The 23901-nt window shown below is 43.6% G+C and overlaps 1 protein-coding gene across 4 annotated transcripts in view; it reads left to right on the top strand.

The window, feature by feature from the left end:
• Positions 1–23901, top strand: part of DCAF4 (DDB1 and CUL4 associated factor 4) — a 228797-nt gene that overhangs the window by 115417 nt on the left and 89479 nt on the right. For all 4 annotated transcript variants that reach the window (XM_069208944.1, XM_069208946.1, XM_069208945.1 and 1 more), the window contains one exon: positions 5449–5560. In XM_069208944.1, the coding sequence (XP_069065045.1) occupies positions 5449–5560 (112 nt within the window). The remainder of the gene's footprint in view (positions 1–5448; positions 5561–23901) is intronic.

Raw genomic sequence — 23901 nt, 5'->3', positions numbered from 1 at the left:
CGCGGCCACGCCCCGTGTTGTCACATGCTTACTTAGCCCCATGGAATTCACGAGCGCTAAGGACCACGTCATTATGGAAAATTGTACAGTTACAACTTTACTTTGTATTTCCCAAATTACTGTAGCTACTCATTGTTTCTGCCATTGGTTGCTTAATTTATGCTTTACGGTTATCGTATAGATGACGGTACGCAAAAATAAAATCAGCAAATGTGGTACCATGAAATGAAGTAATTGAGTTCAGGGGCTCCACAAATCGACATCAAGGTTTTAGCAGTGACAGTGTCCTTGCATTGTGTGTGTCAAAAACTAAGCATATGACTTCCATGCAATACGTTAAAAAAAATGTCACCACGTTGAGCGATAAATCTCATCTTTGAATTAAGATTGATGATAAAGTGGCCACCCAACCTTGCAACCCTTACGCAACGCAGTCTTAGTATTATCAACAGTTGAAGTGTTTTTTTCATTAGCTAGCAGAGCTTTAGCCAGACTCTCGATGACTATGCAGGTTAATTAATTCCTGGTTTGTTGGAGAACGTCAGGGCGACAGTGTCGTTCAGGCTAGTCACTTTAAGAATCCCGTTATGGCAATATTATTTGTATAGATAATCTCAGACAGCCAGCGTCGCCGAAACAGAACTAACCAGGAAACACGAAATGCATTTATCATTATTTTTTGCTTTGGCGGACTAGCGTGTTCATACGTGAACTGTGCTTCTGTTTATGGTAGTTGGTCTTACTATAGGATGCTGTCAACTAGATATCAGATGTAATTTTGGAATAATACAAGAGAAGACTCCCCTGCCCAGATGAAAGTAGAATTAAATGAAGTAATTATTTAAACAACTTATCACTACACAAACTACACTTTAGCTTCACATACTTAGAGCAGCCAAGCTTACCTTGACAATAAGCTAAACCACAGTGCAAAGCATTAATGTTTGCCTCTTTTTCTTGATATGTATTCCACTAATGTAGTTTGAAGGTTCATGGTGCCGAATTCCTATTGGGAATAGGCAGTGTAACTTGTGTAACACTGATTTAGAAACACCCCTCCCCCATTACGTATTCTTTATCTTCCTGGATGTACTCGAGCTTAGAAAAACATATCTACGTCCCTTACATAAAAACAACCTGGAACAAAGCTATTGTTACTGCAGTCAAAGAATGTTTCAGGAGCTGCTTGAATCTTGTGGTTTAATTGTGTTATGATCTGTCTGATGCTTGCATTAAAACTGATGAACTAAGATAATGGGTTATTTACAAGTGCTTTTGAGGTTTTGGTGTATGCATTGTCCACCTGAATTATTTTAGTATTGTACTGATATGATTTGTAAAAAACAAAATTTATTTTTGACATTTTGCCACTTAGTCGCTCTAGGTCTTCCAGCCTCAAATGGGCTTCTCATGTGAGATCTTCTGCGGATGCCACTGTGTCGGCTGTCCAGGAGAAGGATTTACATGGGGAACCTGTCCTTTTAGCTCGAGGAAAGGGTAGACCCTGGGCCATCTAGCAGGTAGAAAAGTCCCTTCTGAACAGGCTGGTTTTAAGATTTTCTTAGGTCTGGACTTACTGTGTTCCATAGATGTACATGTAGCTTTCAGATTGTGTTGCGCCCACAGGATTTCTAGTTGAATCTTGTTAGATCAAATTTGCTCTGCATGATCTGAGTCCGTGGCTGGGTGTCAAAGATGAAATGAGGCTTTTTAGTTAAGACCTGTTCTCTCCTGCGATCTGAAATCGGCGCATAATAGTTATATTTTTGTCATTTTGGTCATCAGGAGCCAGTGAAGGTGAGGTGTTCTGATAACATTTCTTCAGGCTGAGGCAGTGCCTGACCACTTGGTGGCATCGGTTGAACATTTGTACTTACTAAAAAAAAAAGAAAAAAAAAAAGAGGGGGGCATGCTGCAAAGTTGTTTGGTAATAAAGTTTGGAATAAAACAAGCACACAAGGAACACTTGTAACAGGATGTGGTTTTCATTCCTCATTAAATAATGTTGGAACATGGGTATTTTAATTGTATTTCTAACTCCTCGCGCACATTAAAGGCACTTCACAACTTGAGATCCACCGACCAGAACTGTTGTATTGCCTTCCACCAACCTCCCAGATTTCTCTGCTCTATAGGACCCTTACTCAAACTCTTTCCATGCATACACAGGACCAGATCAGGAGAACGGGTGTCCTTGCATTGTTTCTAAAGTGTGGAATTGCTTCCTGTTCCAAACAAGAGCCACCACCTTTCTTCTTGAATTCTGCAATTATACAACTTACCATAGGCAAGGTTAGGTACACTCACCTGCTCAGCACAAGGATACCTTACAAACAAACTGGCAACTCATTGCAAAACCAAGGCAGACACATTGGACTCCTATTTAAAACAGAAGAAAACCATCAGCACCAACCCCTTTCCTAAAATACCCTCTAAGAATGAACCAACCCAGCCTCTGCAGTCCTTCAAACAAATACACAAGGTGAATGTATGGATTTGGTCAAAGCAAGCAGACCTTCCGGCTGCCCTTCATCTACTTCTGCTGCCATACCTGTAAAAGAATCATCAACAACTCTTTAACTACAGGAACTTTTCCTGTAGACCTGAAAAAGGCATACAAACGACCGGTATTAAAGAAAACAAACCTAGACCTGCAGAACCCCAACAACTACAGACCAATCACAAATAGACCTTTCCTGGGCAAACTGATGGAAAGAGCAGCATTCGCCCAGATGCCACAATTCATTGAAGACAATCCATACTTTCAGACCACCAAACTGGATTCCGCCCAGTAAGAGGCACTGAATCGGCACTCCTAGCAATCTGGGATGATCTTAAAAATACAGTCGACCGCAATGGAGTTTCTGCACTACTTCTCTTTGACCTCTCGGCTTTTTTTGATACGGTTGACCATGACACCCTAATTCAAAGACTCCACGAAGCCGGCATAGAAGGGACTGCTCTTGACTGGTTTACATTCTACCTTCAAAAAATAACTAATATCATCTATTCTCCCCCCCTTCTCGTCCAAACCCTACCTCACAAAAGCAGGGGTCCCCCAAGGATCAATCATCTCACCTTTGCTTTTCAATATCTACATGTTATCATTACCAGAACTGATCAATGATTTTCATCTCACATGCTACAACTATGCAGATGACATACAAATACTACTTAAATTAGAATGCCCCCAAAACATTGAAAACTCACTAATCTTCAGTTGCCTCAGAGCTGTTGATCAGTGGATGACTTGGAGCCATCTCAAACTGAATGCTTCCAAAACGGAAATACTCATATGTGGTGACTGGAAAAATTATGACCCACTGTGCGCCTGGCCTGACGATCTCGGACCACCTCCTCAATTATCCAAGGAAGTTAAAAACCTTGGACTCACCATGGGTTCCAAGTTAACAATGAATGCCCAAGTGGACAAATTAGCACAAACAAGCTTCATCATCTTGAAGACTCTACGAAGCATCTTCCCCCACCTCGGATTTCCACACAAGGTGCAGGCTACTATCTCGCTTGTACTATCCAAACTGGATTATGCCAATGGCCTCTACCATGGATCATCTCTATCTATTAGGAAAAAACTACAACGTATTCAGAACTCCACAGCCATGCTACTATTACGCATAAAGCCACACGCCCACATCTCCCCTGCCTTGAGAGCACTGCACTGGTTACCCGTTGCCAGAAAATGCACCTTCAAGCTGCTTTGTATCACGCACAAAGCTATACATGAACAGGACCGCTTTTTATCAGAAACAAAATAACCAAATACATTCAACAAAGAAACCTCCGCTCAAGATTGGCACCTCGCCTTAGAACACCACCTTACAAGAAAAAGACTATAGGTGCTAAACTATGGAATTCATTACCCCCCAAATATAAGATTTACAGATACCTATCTTGCCTTCAGAAGACTCCTCAAGAGTTGGCTCCTTCCCTCATAACCACCATATTCAAACAGCTAGGGACTGCATATGCCTGTGTTAATAAATATTTTTTATCTGATTATGTGTATATTTTAGATATGTATAGTTATTTAGGAAATACATATCGCTATTTTGTCATAACAATAAATTACACACATACTCCTTAAACCTGTTTAATTAATGTATATTTACTCACGGTTTAAATATGTATATGTATGTACATATATGTGTGTATATTGTATTGTATTGTATTGTAATAGTATTTATATAGCGCTTACTACCCCTGACGAGGCGTCAAAGCGTTTTTTGGCGAGTAGCACGCTACTCCGGAACCCAAAAGGGATTAGTGGGGGATTAGTATAGGGAAATATGAGTACAGTTTTATTATTATTAAGGGTTAATTTGAGCTGCGGATATGTGAGTTTGTTAGTTGCATTGACTGGAGTAATGGAGGGGTGGAGGAGGAAAGAATCCAGAAGTGTTAATTGGGAATTTATGGTAATAGGATTTAGACTTGGGATGGATGAGGGTAGAGTCTGTTGGAAGGGTTAGGGAGATCATAGTAGCAGGGTGAGATAAATGAGGGAGAATTTAGTAGGGTTGTTTGGGTGATCATGGTAGTAAAGTGAGGGTTTGGGTGAGTTAGATGTGGAAGAGGAGGGAAAAGTTTATGTCATGTCTCTATCAATCTATCCTCCATCCCCACTCTGACTCATCCCAAATCCATTCTACTACTTTCATCTCCTAAATAACCCTGCCTAAGCTCTTCCCTCCTCTTCCACATACATCTAACTCACCCAAACCTCTGTTTACTACCATGATCTCGCAAACAACCCTACTAAATACTCCCTCATTTATCTCACCTTTAACTCATCCAAAAACCCTCCTGCTACTATGATCTCCCTAACCCTTTCCACAGACTCTTCCCTCCCCCATCCCTTCTTTACTTATCCCAAGCCTAAATCTTATTACTATAAACTCCCAAATAACAGTTCTGGATTCTTCTCTCCTCTACCCCTCCATATCTCCAGTCAATCAAACTAACAAACTCACATATCCGCGGCTCAAATTCACTAATTCCTTTTGGGTTCCGGAGTAGCGTGCTACTCGCCGAAAAGCGCTTCGACACCTCGTCAGGGGTAGTAAGCGCTATATAAATACTATTACAATACGATACAGTACAATACAGGTACTTGCATACCCTCCAGTAATGTTGATGTCAATTTCAAGGACCTGGAGTTCCCTAAAGCCTCTTGCCATTCCAAGGTAATGCAATCTGCTGACTCGATCTGTTACACAAGATCTTCAAGAAAGTAGTTTAGCCATCAAAACAGTGGTACCCAAAGCAATTACTTAGTTAGGCTGTCTTAATTAGTTTTATGGTTTTGACATTGCAACTTTGCCAGTAGAACTAAGGAATGTGGTCTCTCTAACGTTCAGAACATGATGTTAGCATACCTTTTGGGAGGAGAACATTCTGAATTATTCATGTCTGAGTTTCTTTTTTTAGGCCTGACAAGGAACAACCCTAAAGAGCAGGAGCATTCTAGAAGGAACAACTGCAGGCAAAGTCAGAGCTCTTCTGAAGGCAGAAGACAGAAAAACTGGCCCACTAGCAAAAGGTAACAGTGTGTCCTTAAACAGCCTGAATGAGATTGGCAACCCTCTGATATTCCATTATTGTTTTACCACTTATTGGTGCTTAGTGAAATCCGGGTACAATTGGTGGTTTACTAATGGGTGGTCCCATTGTAAAAGCTACCCTTTTCATGTTTCAGGACTCTTAAGCATTGTCTCCAATCTACATGCAGGGTTATACTAATGATAATATTTAGGCTATCTCTAGTGCAAAGAGTCATCTTTATGGGGAGTCGTTTGGGTGAGAGTTGACGTTACATGTCATTTTAATGGTGTCCCCAGTAATTGAAATTTAACAGCTTCAAGTGACTTTCCCTACAGAACAAATGGTAACTGCGTATATACCAACATTTTAGAACTGGGAAGTGGAAGACTTTGAAAAAACAATCAAGGGACAGTATTTTAGCTATTGGCTTCTAATGAAGGAAAGGCAATTTTAAGTGGGAAACAACTAAATGAAAGCCATTTGTGGCTTTAAAAATTGGGAATAATCTGCCTTATTCGGATCTGCTGGCAGCTATGTAATTATTTTTAATATTTGAAATAAAGGTCTTAAAACTAAGATGAAAGCAAAAATTAAGAAAAACACTTCATTTGAAACTCAGATGTTTAGTAGTAGTGGTTGGGGATTTTAGCTTTACCTACTGGGGAAACCCAACTTTATTTTATTTTTTAATAATGCCCCCACGGGGAGAGGGTGGGAGGGCAGCCCACCTACATGGGGGCCAACCCCCCTCAAATAAGATCCCTGGTGCATAGGGGTGTTTCCTCACCATGGATTACAGCCGCGCTGCGATCCATGGCCAGTAAAAAGTGCCAGGAAGGCACTGATGGAGAGGGGAGACTCACGCCTTTCCATCGATGCATGTGGGGGGTGACATGTTTGCCTTTTTTCCCCACCGGAGAAGGGAAAAGACACTCACCTCATCCGCTCCACTGCTCCGGTGTAGAAGCTGTGACGTCAGCGCGCCTCGTGGTTTGCTGATGTCACAGATGGGTGGGAGGTGGGGTGGGGGGAGACATGGAAGTTCTTCCGTGTTTCCCAGGGAGTGGGGGGGGGATCCTCCCTTGCGTCAGTCACTGATCATGGCCTGCACCAGGGAGGGTGTGTGTGTGTGTCGGCCATTGGCCAGCACGCCCACCAATATGGTTAAGTTGTTCTGTTTGAGTGGTGATACTGTCTGTTCTTTATGACTTTGTACTTGTTTTTAATATGGGCTCTGAGTTATATATGTCTGGAGAGTGGGTTTTTGGGTGTGTCTGTTGAGATTTTGAGTAGTGGACAAATAATGGAGTTTGCATTGAGTTTGCACTAAGTGAGTTGAGTTGTATTGTGCAGTGGATGTTGAGTTTCCTATGAGATATGATTCGTCCTGATGTTAGGGTTTCTTTGTCCAATTATATTTTGCTGATTAGATAGTCCTGGAAGGTATCTGTCTGAAGTTAGGAAACAAGAATGTGTGGATTCTTTTTTGCATTACATTGTGAACAACCAGGTCTTAATCATCTAGATCAGTGGTTCCCAAACTTCTTACTTCTGTGGACCCCCACTTTATCATTACTGGAACCCAAGGACCCCCAGTGAATCATTATTAGAACCCAGGGACCCCCTCCACTGGCTGCTGGGACCTAATCTGTTAATATTATTTCATTTTCTAAGCAGTCGCTGACCCCCTGAGGAGGCCTCGCGGACCTCCAGGGGTCCCTGGACCACAGGTTGGGAACCACTGATCTAGATTATGGAAGGATTGTTTTCTGTGTCTATCATCTTTCCAGGTGGGGAATGCCACAGGCTTGGCACGTTGAACAGAGAAAGTAGTGCCACCAATGGGTTTCTTACTGCTTTTTGTTTGAATATATATTGGTTCTTTGCCTTTAATAGTTCAGTGAGTGATGCATAGTAGTTTGTAAAGTATTGTCCTGCTTTGGGGAGCCGATTTGCAGCCTTCAGAACTGGAGAAATGTTGTTTTGTGTATTTACATTCCTAAATACCCTTTCTTTTGAGTTGTGGGTTCATTGTAGTCTTCAGGTAGTTTAGAGTGGAGTGCTGTGCTATGTTTTGAGAAGTTGAGTGATATTGTTAATTGTACCTTTTAATTAAATCCAAGATATTAAAAAATACATCTAAGTGTTTTTATTGTGTAGAAGAGTGTTTTTTCACATTTGTGTCAGTGGTCCCAGTCCATCTAGCCAGAATGGTATATGGTCATTTTTTCAAGGTGATTCCATGTCATCCACTGTTCTACAGCTGCGAGGCAGGTGTTAAGGTTTGATGTTTATAAATTCTTGAATTTCATGAGTGAGAATAACCTGTGTGTTGACTGTGTACTTATAGCAGGCGAGTTTGAAAGTGTTGCTAAGATTTAGTAGTAGTTGTATGTGTATGTTAAAGAGTAGAGGTCAGATGGTAGATCCTCACTTTTTCACATGGTAAGGATTTTGAAAAAAAATGTGGAGCGGTGTGAGGTATGTGTCATGGTGTACTGTGTCACAATTCTGCTGATAGGTGCAGGAGTAGTAATGCAGTAACACCATTTTTCAGCTATGTTTTTGAGGTCTTCCCAGTTTGCGATTAGAACAGATTGGGTCTCTCCCTGGGCGGAGTCCTGATTGCCAGTCAGAGGATAGTTAGTATCTTTCTATGAATTTTGAGATCTAGCTAAAGCCTGCTCTTTCCATATGTTTGCATAGGGTAAGGCACTTTGGGTCTGTAGCCGTTGGGGCCTTGAAAGTCTAAGTTATCTTAATTAGTGGGTGTATGTTTGCCTTTTTTCATATCTCTGAGAAAGTTCCTGTCTGTATGGAGTTGTTAATACTATTTCTGACTGTGATGGGTGCCAATGCTGATTAAAGAATATTTTTGAAAACGCCTGGTGGGAATGGCTCTGAAGGGCAGCTTGCTGAGCTGCTAGCTTTCAGTAGATCTTCAGTTCTTAGGTTGCAGTTTCTTGGAAGGCTATATGTGGAGAGTGGGTGTCTACTACGATTGTTGGCTGTGTAGAGCAATAGTGTTTCTCTTGCTTGTTAGATAGCAATCCATTGCGCCTGCTTTGTTTAGATAATGCTTTGCTAGTTTATGAGAAAGGGGCTGAAGGTTTGACAGCTCTTTGGCTTGCGAAGTGGGCATTTAGCATTGCCAGTCCTGCTTAAGTAGTGATTTGTACATTCTGTTGTGTCTTTGTAGAGACATTTTTTATTTAGGATTCTTAGACGTAAGCCCTTTATTCACCCAACAGTCCTTCTTCCTTTTGTTTTGTGTCGAAGTTGTGATTAGCTTTAATATGGCAAGTCCCGAGGACATACATTTATAGTGTTTTTCCATTGAATTTGTTTCCAGTTGAATATTTATTAGAAGTGATACCAACTCCTGCATTTTTAGTTTGTTATATGGGTGGGCCGAGAAATAATCTGTTGTAAGTTGTGTGTACTTAGCCCTGATAGGATACCATTTGGTTGGGGTATACTTGGTTTATCAAGCTAGACATTTAGGTCACTAAGAATTGATACATTGAACATTTACATTTTTGGTGCTGGATCCAAGACTGAACAAGAAAGCACTAGTAAAAGCACGGTCATTGGGTGGAGATCTGCAAAGTAAGAGCAAGTGGCAGGTGAAAGTGGGGGTGGATTGACATTTAGCAAGAAGGGCTTCACAACCTTGTATACTTATCTCTGGAAATTGTTATGCTGTTCCTTAAACACAATGGCTAGTTTGCCTCTTTTCTCCTTCACTGTTAGGAGTAATGGCTTAAGCAAGCCTAACAACCAAAGGACAGAACTTAACGCAGTTCTGAGGCCATGTCTTTTCCCAATGAGGTTTCAATGATAAATAGTATGTCTGTTTCTGTATCTGTCAGTTGGTATATACTTTTGTTTATGGATGACTATTCATAAACAAACAATTTAGTTGTGATAGTTTTCTTTTATGGGAGATAGGGGCTGTGTCTGGGTTACTGTTTGTCTTATACCTTGTGCTCTTTGTGGCTGTGTGGTTACTATTGGTAAAGTATGTATTTATTTGTACGTATAGGAAGGTGAGAAAATAGAAAGTTCTGCTGGAGAGTTAGTGGTGGGTTTGTGGCGTTCCTTGCCTTTACTTTCCTGATCATGCTTGTGAGATACTTGTGGGTGTAGGATTTTGTTTCACTGATGTGTTAAAACATAGTTGAGCTCTGTTGTGATACAGTATAGGTGATTTGAAGTTTGTGCGATTGGTGGTGTTTGTCTTTCGTTTTGATTTTGGAAATTATATGAGTGAGGGGTGATCGTGCAGTGTGGCTGTCTGGTTTTAGAGCTCTAAAATCAGCACTTTGAGTGTTGATCGGTGTGAGTGAAAGTTGTGGATGAGTTGGTTTGGGTGGTGTTGAGTAGTGCTAGGTTGAGCTGAGTGATCAAGGTGTTAGATGAAGAGGGAGACTGTGAGGATGGGGTTTGTGAGAGGTGAGGGTGGAGAGGTCTGTGATAGTTTTTGATGGTACATTTGGTTATGCTGTTAGAAGACGCTTGCCTGGGAATTGAAGTATTTTATCATGTTTTTGTGAGTGGGAAATTGATTGGAAATGAGGGGATGCTAAGAGTTGTGGTGGTATTGTATATCAGATTTGTTGTAGTATATGTTAATGGCAAGTGGATGGAGGATTTATATGAGTTAGGATATCGAGTCGTGAGTTGAGGTGTGCTACAATAGGTAAGATAGAAGTGGGGCAACTGCTAGTGTGTAGGAGTGGGGTTAGCATGTTTTGTTGGGCATAAGATTGGAATGCAAGGGGGGCTAGAAAGTAATAGGATAGGATGGGAGTACAATGGGGTTGATATAATTGGAAAGATTGGCAGGTAACTTGATAGGTAGTAGTGATATATTACTTATTGAAATGCACTGTAGGTCTGTGAGAAGTGACGGAGGTAGGCAATAGGAATTACAGTATTTAGTTGGAGTACCAGTGTTAAGGAACAGAGGGTATGGATCTAGGTTGTGCATAAAGGAGTAAGTGGAAAGACTGGGATAGGGTTTAAATAGGTACTGTAGAAATCTGACCTGGTGTGTGGTGGGTACCCAAGGTACTTACACCTTATACCAGGTCCAGGTATCCCCTCTTAGTGAAGTGTAGGCGGTGTCTAGAAGCCAGGCTCTCTAGAGGTAGCTGTGGATGAGCAGCCAAAAGCTTATCTAAGAGACATGCAAAATTCATGCAATACCACTGTAGTCACACAGTACTTACACACATGAAAGAAAACACTCAATTGTACAAAAATAAAGATACTTTATTTTTGGCACAGATTATCGCAAATCACTAGACAGGTGACCCACCCTTAGGAGGTAAGTAATACACTAAGTATATATACACTAGCAATCAGAAATAGGCATAGAAAAGGTTAGAAAACAGTGCAAACAGTAATAACCAATAGTGACCCTAGTGGGAGCACAAACCATATCCTAAAAAAATGGAATGAAAACAAGGTACCCCCACCTAGGTAAGTAAGATGTGTAGAGGGGAGTTGGGGGTATCAGGAAACCACAAAGGTAAGTACCACAGTACCTCCCAGCGACCAGGAATCCAGTAGTAAAACACTGGATTTTCCCCAAACCCCCCAAAAGGAGGAAAAAAAGAAAAAGAAGACACCCAGAGAAGACTGCAAGAAAACCCACGTTGGATTCCTGGAGAAAGAAGACCTGTGGATAGAGGGGACCAAGCCCAAGAGTCACAGTGGAGTCCAGGAGGAATAGGAGCTACTACCCACCCAGCTGTGGATGCAGGAGTTAGTCGACGGTTCTGAACAACAGGTCAGCACTGCAGCCCAGGAGCTGGTGAAGAGTTCCACATGGATGCAGAGGATGTCCCACGCCGGAAGGAAGATTGCAGACGGATGTCGGTGCAGGATTTCCATCAACAAGCCCGGGCAAAGGCAAACTTGCGGTTAGTGGAAAAGAAGTGCTGCCGGGGACCAGCAAGGCCCAGGAGGACTCAACCGAGGAGGGGGAGTCACAGAGGACCCTCAGCGTCACAGAGAGTCCACAGGAGTCCCACAGGACGGGGACACAGCCGTCACAGAAGAAGCTCACGCAGCACTACAAAAGTGGATCCCACGCCCCAGGAGAACCACGCAGGAGGCTGGGATTTTCAGGAAGGAGTGCTGGGGACTGGAGCTGCACGTCGCGAGAAGATCCTTTGGAGCAGACGCACTCAAACCTTGGCTGCTGCAAGAGACCCAGGGCACGGGGGTACTGTCCTGCGTGGGATGGCTTACGTCCACCAAAGTTGGCCAGCTGGCAGAGAGGACCAAGAGGACTACTTCGGACCACCACCTGTGATGCAGGATCCACGCAGCTTAGCAGGAGAGGGGATCCACACAGCCGGTCGTCACTTGTTGTAGGTGCCTGCGGTTGCAGGGAAGTGACTCCTTCACTCCAAGTGAGATTCCTTCTTCTTCTTGTGCAGGATGAATAGTTGCAGTCTTCTGAGGATGCACAGCAAGGAAACTGTTGCAAAGCTGTCAGGAATACTGGATACAATGTTGCAGAAGAGTCTTCCTTGTGGATCTTCAGCTTGTACGTTCCTAGAGGGTCCAGTTGCGGTTCCGGAGGCCAGAATTTGAAGTAAAGGTTGCAGAGGAGTCCTGCTGGAATCTTCCAAGCTGAATCTGAGGACCCACCCCAGAGGAGCACTCTAAATAGCCCTGAAAGGGGAGCTGGTCACCTAACCAGGTAAGCATCTATCAGGAGGGGGCTCTGACGTCACTTGCCTGGCCTGGCAACTCAGATACTCCCAGAGTTCCCTGCCCTTCTTAGAATCAAGATGGCAGAACCCAGGGACCATGTGGAGGAGCTCTGAGCACCACCCCTGGGGTGGTGATGGACAGGGGAGTGATCGCTCCCCTTTCCGATGTCCAGTTTCACGCTAGAGCACGGACTGGGGGGGGTCCCTGAACAGGTGTGGACTGGTTTATGCACAGAGGGCACCAAATGTGCCCTTCAAAGCAAAGCCTGTGGCTTGTGGAGGCTACCCCTCCTAAGCCAGTCACACCTATTTCCAAAAGGAGAGGGTGTTATCTCCCTCTCCCAAAGGAAATCCTTTGTTGTGCCTTGCTGGGCTTGATCAGATCAAGCAGCAGGAGGGCAGAAACCTGTGGCAGCTGGGCTGCCCGAGAAACTCTGTAAGACTGGTGGTAGCAATGCTGGGGGTCCTCTAAGGAGCCCCAAGAGTGCATAGAATCATACTTCCAATGCATGCAGCAGTACTGGGGTACTATTCTGACATGTTTGATACCAAACATGCCCAGGTTTGGAGTTACCATTATGTAGCTGGACATAGGTAGTGATCTATGTCTAGTACATATATAAAATGGCGCCCCCGCACTCATGAAGTCCACTAAAATGGAGCTGGAGTTCCTCAGGATGCCTCTGCTAGTGCAGGGGTGCTCTCACACACAGGTACCCTCACCCTGCCCTCAGGGCTGAGAGGGCCCACCTTAGGGGTGACTTACAGTGACCTGTAGTGAAACTGGGTGCGTGCACCCGGTTCACCCAGGCTGCAACGGCAGGCCTGCTGAACCCTTCGCATGGGCTGCCTATGGGTGGCAGAATAACTGCTGCAGCCCATAGGGATTCCCTGGAACCCCAGTGCCCTGGGTACCTAGGTACCATATACTAGGGACTTACATTGGTGAACGTCAATCAAGTGACTTCAAACGTAAGGAGTTGAGCAAGGTGGGAGGGAAGGAGGAAGCCTGATTCAGATGACCCTGGGTTACGCCCAGCTGCATAGTCTGCAGTTGATGTGCTGGAGAGAAGGGAGCTGGTGCTCTGCTCATAATCTTCTTGGTTACATACTGGGCCAATGCATACTATGCAGGTCTTGTTCAACACTGCAAGTAAAGCCCAAATTCAACCACGTAAAAATATTGCAAGTCTCTGTAAAACGCTTGTCGAAAGCACCCAAAGGCTCGTGCTACATAGTCTTTGTAACACAATTTAACACTTAAACTCGAATTTCGTTTTTTGGCCTTTTCAACACTTAAGTCCAATTTACTTTCAAAAAAAGGAAACCTTAATCAGGCACGCACACACAAACAACAGATTCAAATTAGAACCTTCACGGCAAGAGCCACTTACTATCTTTGCTCTGGCCTTGCTCTCTGTGCTACATAGAAGTTGGGAGCATCCAGTAAAGACACTTCAGAAGTTATAAAGGATGTATGATTCCTGGAAGATGGGCCCTGCTTGATTTGATGGCATACATAAGAAAGATCAAGAGTTATGAACACCCTTCCTTCCCCTGTGATCATCAGCATCTCATTGATGTTGGGCAGCAGGTGCTGTTCAACCCATCCATATAGCATTATTATTATCATGAAGATCGTTGCACATCCTTAATCTGCCATGTGGCCTCCTTGCTAGCAGTGTAGGACACATCCATTCTGCAGACTCAGCGATTCCTCCACACTCCCCCAAATAGCTGAATTCTTCAGTAAAGCAAATTTCAAAGCTAAAGATACATTCCATCACTTATGCAGACTTGGTACAGCACCGTCCTTCACACTGGTTCCTTTAAACAACCCAGACTTTCAGATAAAAAAAACTCTTGTAAGTTCCTTTTTCCATCTAACTGTATTTTACTCCTTCAGAAAGTCTTTGTTCCTTCCCACTGTGACAAACCACATACCATACCCATTTGTTTTTCAAATTTTCCAATAATTGGTAGTTTCACTCTGTAGTATCCCATAGGACTCTCTTTTTGTTTTCTTCAGACTCATAGCCGGTAATTTCTTGGAAATATCTATATCTATTATTGTGTAAGGCGACCCTGCACCAGTGGAGACCACCAATTCCACCTCACACACAGTTATAAAACAGTTAGATGGATGGTAGGACTCCCCTACTTTTAATTTGCCCCGCTCCTTATTGTGGGTATAAATAACTAATACTTTGTCCTCAGCAGTGTTTGCTGCCTTCTCCTTTTCACATACAACACTGAAGCTCTTTGCGTTATCCTCGTCCAACCTGCACACCCGTGAAAAGTACCCTAATTTCTTGCAGCGGAAACCGTGCACAATCAACGCAGGGCAGTTGCTTTTAGAAGCCATATGGTAGCTACTTCCACAAAGGTAACACTTTCAAGCTTCAAATTCCTTGTTTGTCCCACTTTTAACATCACTTTGTACATTACAGGGCTTTACTTTTTTCAACAAAATTAATCATTTCGGATTCTATCCTATCTTTGTGATGGAGCACTTTAACCTATCTGTATTTTCTTTTCTTTTGGCTATTTATGTTGTCTTCTCTAACATTGTATCCTTCACACTTTATAATTTTTCTTGAATCATTATATATGTGATCCTGTTCACTAACTAGACTCTTATTTGTCTCTTCATGCAACTGCTTGAATTTGCAGGTGCGGGAAAGTGTGCATAACACTGTGGCATATTGTTCTCTGGATTCTCTTGGCAACTGTACTCTTGTAAAAAACTTCATATCCTTTGACAACAACATTCACCTTTGCTTTGTAGTTCTCCAGTACACGCACAGCCTGGGCATACGTTTCCAGACTTTTGTCGACTAATATAAATATTATTAACAATCCCTTTATAGAAATAAGAAATAAAGGTTTGCCTAAATAATCAGCCAAAATAAGCAACATAATCTCCATTGTCACATGTAAGCACAGAGTGGATGCTTTAAAGCAGTACACTAAAAAATTGTTCTGATGCCATTGTCGGAAGTTGTCCCGGGTTCAGTCCCTTGTTTTCCTTCCACAGATGTTAGCATAACATCTATGGAAGGAAAGCAATGGATTGAACCCGGTGACAAACAACTTTTGACCCTGTATCGTAACGTAGGGATTGTTTTAATTGTTTCTTACACCTTACCGATATTACTAGAAAGGCTAAAAAAAATCAGTTGGTTGTCATCCCCGAAGTGCGACTGAATGATCGTCCACAAAGAATGCAATTACTCAACACTGTGAGTAAGGTCTCAGTTAGATGAGGTGGAATAGTAATGCATAACACTGGGGGGCAGAGGCACAGACTCGTGTGTTACCACAAAGAAGCCCAAGTCAGGCAGTTCCTTCTGATGTGCTTGAACACTGCACCCGTACATTACTGTGCATAGATCAGTTTGTGCCTGCCCGACTTGGATATGACATTGAGTCAAGGCATAATGGTTATGAGGCCTTCAGTTTGAAGATATGATGATTCAGATCTGACAATGCAGTTAGTCCGCCCACTGCGTCTGGGAACCTCCCATTCCCATTGCCAGTGACTCGGAATATTAAGTAAGATTTCTAGTTCATTTCAAAGCCATCAGATAACCACCCATCAGCTCCCTTAGTCAGCAGTAATTGAATTTTTGTGGAACCTTCACTCCTGTTCCACCTCATGGAACCAGAACACTTTTCCCATTCTATGCCTCATACGGGTTGGATGCATTTGACCTTAATTGCCATGGGACTTATGTCCTCAGTAATTGATATTTAACAGCTTCTTGTGACCTTGCATGTAGGACGAGTGATAAAAAATATTTTTAGGGTTTGTAACGAAGATCTTTGTATTACGTTTTAAATGGAACGTAAGAAAAGCACTTCACTTTGATGTAGTGTCTCTTGATTTCAACATGTCATGAACATGAAAAAGCACACTTAGACTTAAAAGGGATGACAATGAGAGATGTTGCTAATGAGCCCAGATAGTGGTTGCACACTATCACTTCTCCCAACTGACTGCCCCAACCATCCGTAATTGTCTTGTAACCAGACACACCTTGGGGCAACATCAGGTCTTTGAGTGAGATTCATCCAAGGAAGAAGCACTCAAGACATACTCGTTTTAGCTCCAGAAAGACAGCTGAAAAACAGCCTGGCGTGAGATCAGTCCACAGGCCTCTGGTGACGGTCAAATGGCGAAGGTCTGTGGAGAGGATACCTCCCTGGGGATGAGTAGTCACCATGCTGGGAAGAAGAATCACAATAGTGTAGGGGGCCTTAAATAAACTGATGCTGCATAAGATAGCCAGTAGCGTCTGGCTCCTCTTCCCCATGCATCCCTACTGATTGGCGCCTGCAAGAGAAGGCATACATGGCACGTAACTGCTGGACCCGAAGGAGGCCACTGTGGTATGTGGCGACGTGTGTGAAGGAGAAGGTGTGTGTCTGTGTGCTGGGCCCAGGGGCCTCCGGCTGAATTGCAGCCACCGTACATGCCATTGACTGTAGGCTGCTGTCCGGACTCTGGGGCCAGTTGCTTGGACCTTGAGTCCAGTGAGCATAAACATTATGCGAAACCACCGGACCTCAGACTAGGCCAATGGTCAGGGCCCAAACAACACAACCACCCTTGCCCTGGGATGACAACTGAGAATGTGACAGAAACTGCAACGGGATAACTACATTATTGTATGGCAAGGTATGATTTCTGTTATGGCTTTTCTTGGGCAGTGTTGTTTTTATGTTGAAAATAATAAACAGAATTGTAAAAAAAAAAAAAAATGCAACGGGAGATGGTTCAGAGGTATGGAGGACCACCTTCAAGCACACACTGTGGCAGCAACATGGAGAACCTATGGTGGGCAGGCAGCTTGGATCAGTTGAGAAGAGGACGTCCGCAGAGTACTGCATCACTGTGATGCTGGGAGGTATCTGTGGCTGACATAGTGGCTAAAGAAGAAAGTGAGCTGACTAGCCCCGGTGCCCTGACCTGCAGTGCGAGCACTGTGAATAGCATGAGTGAGAGGTCAAGGCTCTATAACCGAGGATGCCTGATAGATACCAGGGGATGGTAGGAAATGAAAGCAGCTATGCAAACAAGCTGTCAACTTCAGATTTTGGATACCGTGAACACCCAGTGGTCTAATTGATTCACAGATATTGTTGTCATGAGGATAGTGGCACAGTCTTGGCCTTTGGGACAACAGCAAAAGCACATGACCTGCACTAGGCAACCACTGAGTCTGGACTCAGCACCCTAGCTGTAGTAGCCCAAAGACACAGTTTGATAGTGGAGTTGGGGTTGGATAATCTGCAGTTCACCTCAATGTAGGATTTCCCCTAGCCCCTTTATTCCCGTGAGCCACCTCACCACCCTTCTGTGGCCGGGACGGTCAGAGGAGGGCAGTGGCAGCCATTCATTCTGCCCCAGGTTGACTAGAAGGTCGGATACACTGGTGGTTTTACTATAAAGATTCTCTAATGGAAACCACTGATCAGTTGGATTGCCTAGCTGACTGAGAATATCACTCACCTTTATGGAAACAGCTTTCCCAATACTCAGGAAAGGCCTCCAGCGTATCACTGGAATTTGCAGGAGCTGGGGCCACAGCACATCTCTCCTATCTATTCACTTAGAAGATGACTCGCAGGCATCATGTCCAAAATAAAGGCAACCTAACAACCCAGACAAAGTTAGAGAAATATGCAACAACAGCCCAGGTAGGGTGGCTTGAGCCCCCTGGGCTGACAACAACAGTTGAAGAGTATTCCTGGACTTGCTCTTTGAGTGCCATACTTCATAGTATCAAAGAAATTAGGACTCCCCGTGAAAGGAGAATCAACAAGATCCAGTGGCATTTGTCTCTGCTGAGGCAGGCTCTCCGCTGCTCAGTTGAGAGTGTCATGGAGGCAGAGGGATGCATATCGGAGTTAGAAGGCAAGTTTACTATTAGAAAAGCAAGACAACTATGGTATAAAATGTCACACACGCACACAGTAAGAAAAGTTACTTGTCTGTAATCCCAGTTCTCTTCCAGGGGAATCCTCATTCTGGTCATGAACACTGAATAGTCCTTCCAAGAAGGTGGATTGTGAGCACTATAAAAAGGCACCCACCCACACATTTACACACATCTCTGTATATCTTTGTACAAAAGTACATTCACATATATGTTTGAGCCTATAAATACAGGATAAATGGCCACATTTCATATAATTTCTGATTTAAAAAAGAAGCCAATTACATAAAATCAATCAAGTTACCATGGAAAATATTTAGTATAACTTTTTTTAAAGGAAAGGGAATGAAGGGCAGTGTTCGCCAGTAGGCTTCTTTACAGACCAAAGGAAACAGCTGATACTATCTGGGCCTTTAAGGGCCTCACAGTAGAGCCTGTATCCCATCAGGCCCCACAGTGGGCAGTTAATGGTAGATACTTTGTATACAAAATCAGATAATCGTTAGTAAAAGTTGATGATAGATGTACGTATTCTGGCCCGGGAGGTGGGGAGTTTTCTTAGGACTATGATGAGGATTTCTCTAGAAGAAAATTAGGAATAAAGGATTCCTTCTCTTCCAGGGAATCCTCATCATTAGCCATGAGCACTGAATAGAATAGTGCACCCATCTCACAAATGAAGCAGACAAGAATTAAAAACTGTCTCAATAACCACCCAAAAAGATTCCTCAAAGAAGCCTTCCTATTTAAGTATCTGCTCTGGAATCCAGACAGTAATGTTTAGTGAAAGTGCAAACTGATCTCCAGGTAACGGTCTTGCAAATCTCTAAAATGGGAATATTTTGAGGAAGGGTGATAATGGGAGCTTTCTCTCATGTGGAATGTGCTTAGGTCTACCAGGGGGTTAGCTTACTGGAACAAAAGCATTACACACAGTACTATCCATCTAGAAATGGATAGGCCTGTCCTTACAGGACAATAATTTATGAATAGATGATCTGATTTTCTTATTTATTTTGTTTCATATTGGCAAAATTTATGGATTTAGGACGCATTTGACAATCAGCGAATGCAGGGATCTCTGCTGCAGGGAAGGATTTGGAAAAAGCTTGGTTGTTTTGTTAATACAAAATTCTGAAACTACCTTTGGAAGGGTACTGGGGTGTGTTGTCATTGCTCCTCCATTGTTATGGAACACAGTGTAAAGTTGTCTAGTGCAAAAGGCCTGTATTTCACTAACTCTAGGGGCAGAGCAAATGATTACTAGGAAGGCAGTCTTCCAAATAATATGTTGTAAAGAGCCCTTGTAAATGCGTTCTAGTGCGGAGGGGTCCCAGGAATTTGAATAGTACTATGTTAAGTTCCCAAGAAGGTAAAACGGACTTAATGGGAGGGAATGCCTTCCTTAAACTTTCTAAGAAATACTTAGTTACAGGTATTCTAACGAAGGGAGTTTGTGATGGAGATCATAGGGACGTTTTGCCTCAAGGTGCACTTCGAGAGATTACAATTATAGACCAGGCCTTGTTAAATTGGGTCAATAAGGGATCATGAATCATGAAAGTTTTGCGTTTGTTCCGAATGCACCAAATTCAAACTCTTTTCCACTTGAGTGCATAGGCTAGATTGAATCCAGTGGCATGGGAAGCACGGGACCCACATCTGGGCATACCCTTCCCACTTAGGGCGACAAATGCAAAAAGAACAAGAGATGGACGGAATGCTGAACAATGTCAAACATTCACCCCCCAGTACAGAGATCTGGGCCTAAATCCATCGTTTTTTTTGCTGCCCATGCCATTCCAGTTTGGACCCAGCCATATGCAAACCAGTCTTGACCCTGTTCCCCATGCCCAGACGTGGGTCCCGTGCTTCCCATGCCACTGGATTCCAGCTAGCCTGGCTGATGAGGGGTGAAACCCCGAAACCGGTCCCAGGGTGCTTGTTTCCGGTCCAGGGAGGACCTGGCCTGGCAGTTCGGGCTGGACTGTTCCCATGAGGAACAGGGTCAAGACTGATTTGCATATGGCTGGGTCCGAACTGGGGTGGAATGGTGAGCAAAAGAACAATGGATTAAACCCAGATCTGTGACTGGGGGGTGAGTGTTTGCATTGTCAGCACTCCGTCCATCATCCTTTTGTGTTACTAATGTTGCCCTAAGTGGGAAGGGTATGCCCAGACGTGGGTCCCTTGCTCTCTGTGCCACTGGAATCAAGCTAGCCTGGCTGAAGAAGGGTGATACCCTGAAATCGGTCCCAGGATGCTTGTTTCCGGTCAAGGGAGGACCTGGCCTGGCAGTTCGGGCTGGACTGTTCCCATGAATAACAGGGTCAAGACTGATTTGCATATGGCTGGGTCCGAACTCGGGTGGCATGGTGAGCAAAAGAACGATGGATTAAACCCAGATCTGTGACTGGGGGTGAGTGTTTGCATTGTCAGCACTCCGTCCATCATCCTTTTGTGTTGCTAGTTAATTAATTGCCATTATATTTGGCAAACTGTTATCAAGTAACTCAGGTTTCTGGCAGATCTGACAAAGGGGGCAAAGTTAAAGTGGGTCAAAGTATCATAGATTTGCTAATATCGTGGTTGCCCTATCACAGACCTGTATGAAACCTGGCAGGCCCATAGCATGTTTAGCTCACTTTTAGCACTTTGAGTTTCATGCAAAATATCAGGAGTAAACTAAGCATGTTAAGAGTTTGCCAAGTGCTGTGTACATCCATAAAACTGCACCAGTCATCATCAAATAACTAAACAAATGTCATCCAGATTCAACAAAGTTATTAGCTTTTGAAGTTGTTTTTGTACCCACGATTTAACTGTACCCCGATAGAGCTGCATCAAAAGTTACCCCCCTTTTTAAATGTGGCAAATCGGCATACATTCAAAGATACCAAGAATATGCAAAACTTGCTAAGCATCTGTGAGATTTCATGCAAATTCGATTAACAGTGGTGACATTATAGATAAACGAAACATATGTTTTCCAACTATCAGGTGCATATACTCCTATGGGAGTTAATATGGTAAATGTCACTTTTGGAGAAGTCCCACCCCCGTTGTTTTTTTAATCCCTGCTTGACGAATCTGCACAAAGCTTGACACGGGAACTGCTGAGTTCGTCTAACATCTCCAAAGTTACTATGAAAACAAAAATGCCTTTTCATTTGAAACCATAACTGCGCAGACTCTATTGCAGTGTGTTTATTATATACTGAAAAAGTTGCTTACCTTTTAAGTATCTGTAGCATGCATTGCTGTAATTCACATAATCCTGTTATTTAGTGTTGGGTTTGGCTGTTTTTAGGTTGTTTTTCCTCAAAGAAGTCTGTCGAGTCAGGGGATGCACTATGACTTCTCTTGTGCATATGTGCACCTACTCCTTATTCAATTATTTTTTCACACAGAAGGTAAGGGTATGTATGGAGTAATGAGTGAAGAGCATGGTGACCATAAGTATGTTTGTGTAAGAATGTAGGTGACAAGAGGCGACATATACAGCGGACACAGGCTTCGGGGAGGAGAGGAGGCAAATGTGAATCTGCTGCACTACATGCTATGAACAGATGCTTACAGGGTAAGTAACTTTTTCCGTATATATTAAATACACTGCAACAGCACCTGTGTAGCTATGGTTAGGTCAAAGTTTCCAATGAAAAGTCATTTTTGTTACAGGATAAGTAACATTTTCAATTTGCAGCATGTATGGCTGTTCATACATATGCTTTCATAGACTGTAAAGCAGTACCCTCTATTAGCGGTGATTAGCATGTGGATGAATGTCTGGAACAAAGGTCTTAGCAGTGTCAGGCTCCCATAGCCTGCTTACAGCCTAGTATTTCCACACTATGATGTTTGGTGAATGAGTGTGGGGTTGACCATGTGGCTGCATTATATATGTCAGCTTGAGGGATGTTGCCTAAAAAGGCCATGCTTGTGCCTTTTTGGGGGATTAGTGTGTTCTTCTGGAGGAGAGGCAGGGTTCTTTTTGTTTTGTGATAGCTGGTCTGATGCACATGAATATCCATCTAGCTATGCGGGCCTTTGAGATGGCAATGCCCTTGTGGGATTTGGGAAAGTCTACGAAGAGCTGGTCAGACTTGTGGAGGGGCTTAGTCCTATCAATATAGTACGAGAGCCGGATTCACATCTAGAGAATGAAGAGCTATCACAGCTACAGAGTCTGGCTGGGGAAAGAATACTGGGAGCTCTGTCGTCTGATTGAGGTCAAAGGGGGATACTACCCTGGGGGGTAGGATTAGTACTGAGAACAACCCTGACCCTGTGAACCTGAATGGAATTCTCTTGCCAGATAGGTGCCTACAGGTCATTGATGCATCAAAGATAAGCTATGAATACAAGGAAGGCCACCTTCCAAGAGAGAAACTGGAAAGAGCTGGTTCAAAGTGCGGACCCATGATTTTGGTGAGCACAATATTAAGGTTCAAAACAGGGATGGGAGGCACCTTTGGAAGTATGATTCTCATGGGGTCCTCTGTTAATGCCTTACCGACATGGATTCCAAACGGGGAGGAACGTTCCCTGTTTCACATGTAGGCCGCCATAGCAGCCAAGTGTAGCTGTATGGAGGTGTAGGCAAGACCTGATTTTTGCAGGTGCAAAATATAGCAGAAGATGTCCTGGACACTAGGCTTTGCAAGATCCATGTGCTTGTGGATGTAATAGCGGACAAATCTTGTCAACTTTGCAAAATGGCATGCATGGATAGTAGGTATGGGGGCTTCACAGAGGATAGTTGTGCTCTCTTGCGGCAGGCTAAGAAAGGCAAACTCTGACTTCAGCTGCTAGATTGCTAGGTTGAGGTGTTTTGGGTTCTCAGTGCTTGATTCAACTGTGTGTTATAAGGTCCAGCCTGTTGGGAAGCTTCTGGTGGGAGCTGATAGACACCGCCAGGAGCATTGAATACCAGGGCTGTCTGGCTCAAGTGGGAACAACCAAGATGAGAGTGTGGGATGTTAGCAGCATCTTCTTTATCATGTTTAGAAGGAATCGGAGAGGAGGAACAGCGTAGGCCAGTGGTTCCCAATCTTTTGACTTCTGTGGACCCCAACTTTTTGATTACTGGAATCCTTGACCCCCCACTGAATCATTATTAGAGTCCGGGACCCCCCCCCCCCCACTAAGTCATTACTGAAAGCTGGGGACCTAATCTGTTAATATTCTTTAAATTTCTAAGCAGTCGCGGACCCCCAGGGGTCCCCAGACCACAGGATGGGAACCTCTGACGTAGGTAAATGTCCAAGATCAGCTCATCCATAGAGCATTGCACAAGGATTGTGGGTGATGGGTACATGGGTGCAAAGTTGGAGCATTTTGCATTGTTGTGAGTGACAAAAATGTCTATCTATGGGATGCTCCAACAGTGGAAGTAAGGGAATAGGAGTTTATACTCGTGGACTTGTTGATGCGCCCTAATGATCAGGTCGTCGAAGTTGTTGTCCATTCCTGTACGTTAATGCACCAGGAAGTGAATGAGGTGGCAGGTGACCAAGTGCCAGATCTGTTGCGCAAGTACTGACAATTGAAGAGAATATGTACTGCCCTGCTTCTAGAGGTAATGTCACATTGTCTGTCTTGATGAGGATTACTTTGCCCTGAATAAACTGGTGACTCCAAAGGGCAGTATGTTTGGTAGTGCTGGT

The sequence above is a fragment of the Pleurodeles waltl genome, chromosome 9 (genome assembly GCF_031143425.1).
Source record: "Pleurodeles waltl isolate 20211129_DDA chromosome 9, aPleWal1.hap1.20221129, whole genome shotgun sequence".
NCBI lineage: Eukaryota > Metazoa > Chordata > Amphibia > Caudata > Salamandridae > Pleurodeles > Pleurodeles waltl.
Note: the sequence above shows the minus strand (reverse complement) of the source record. Positions and strands in the feature narration are given on the sequence as shown.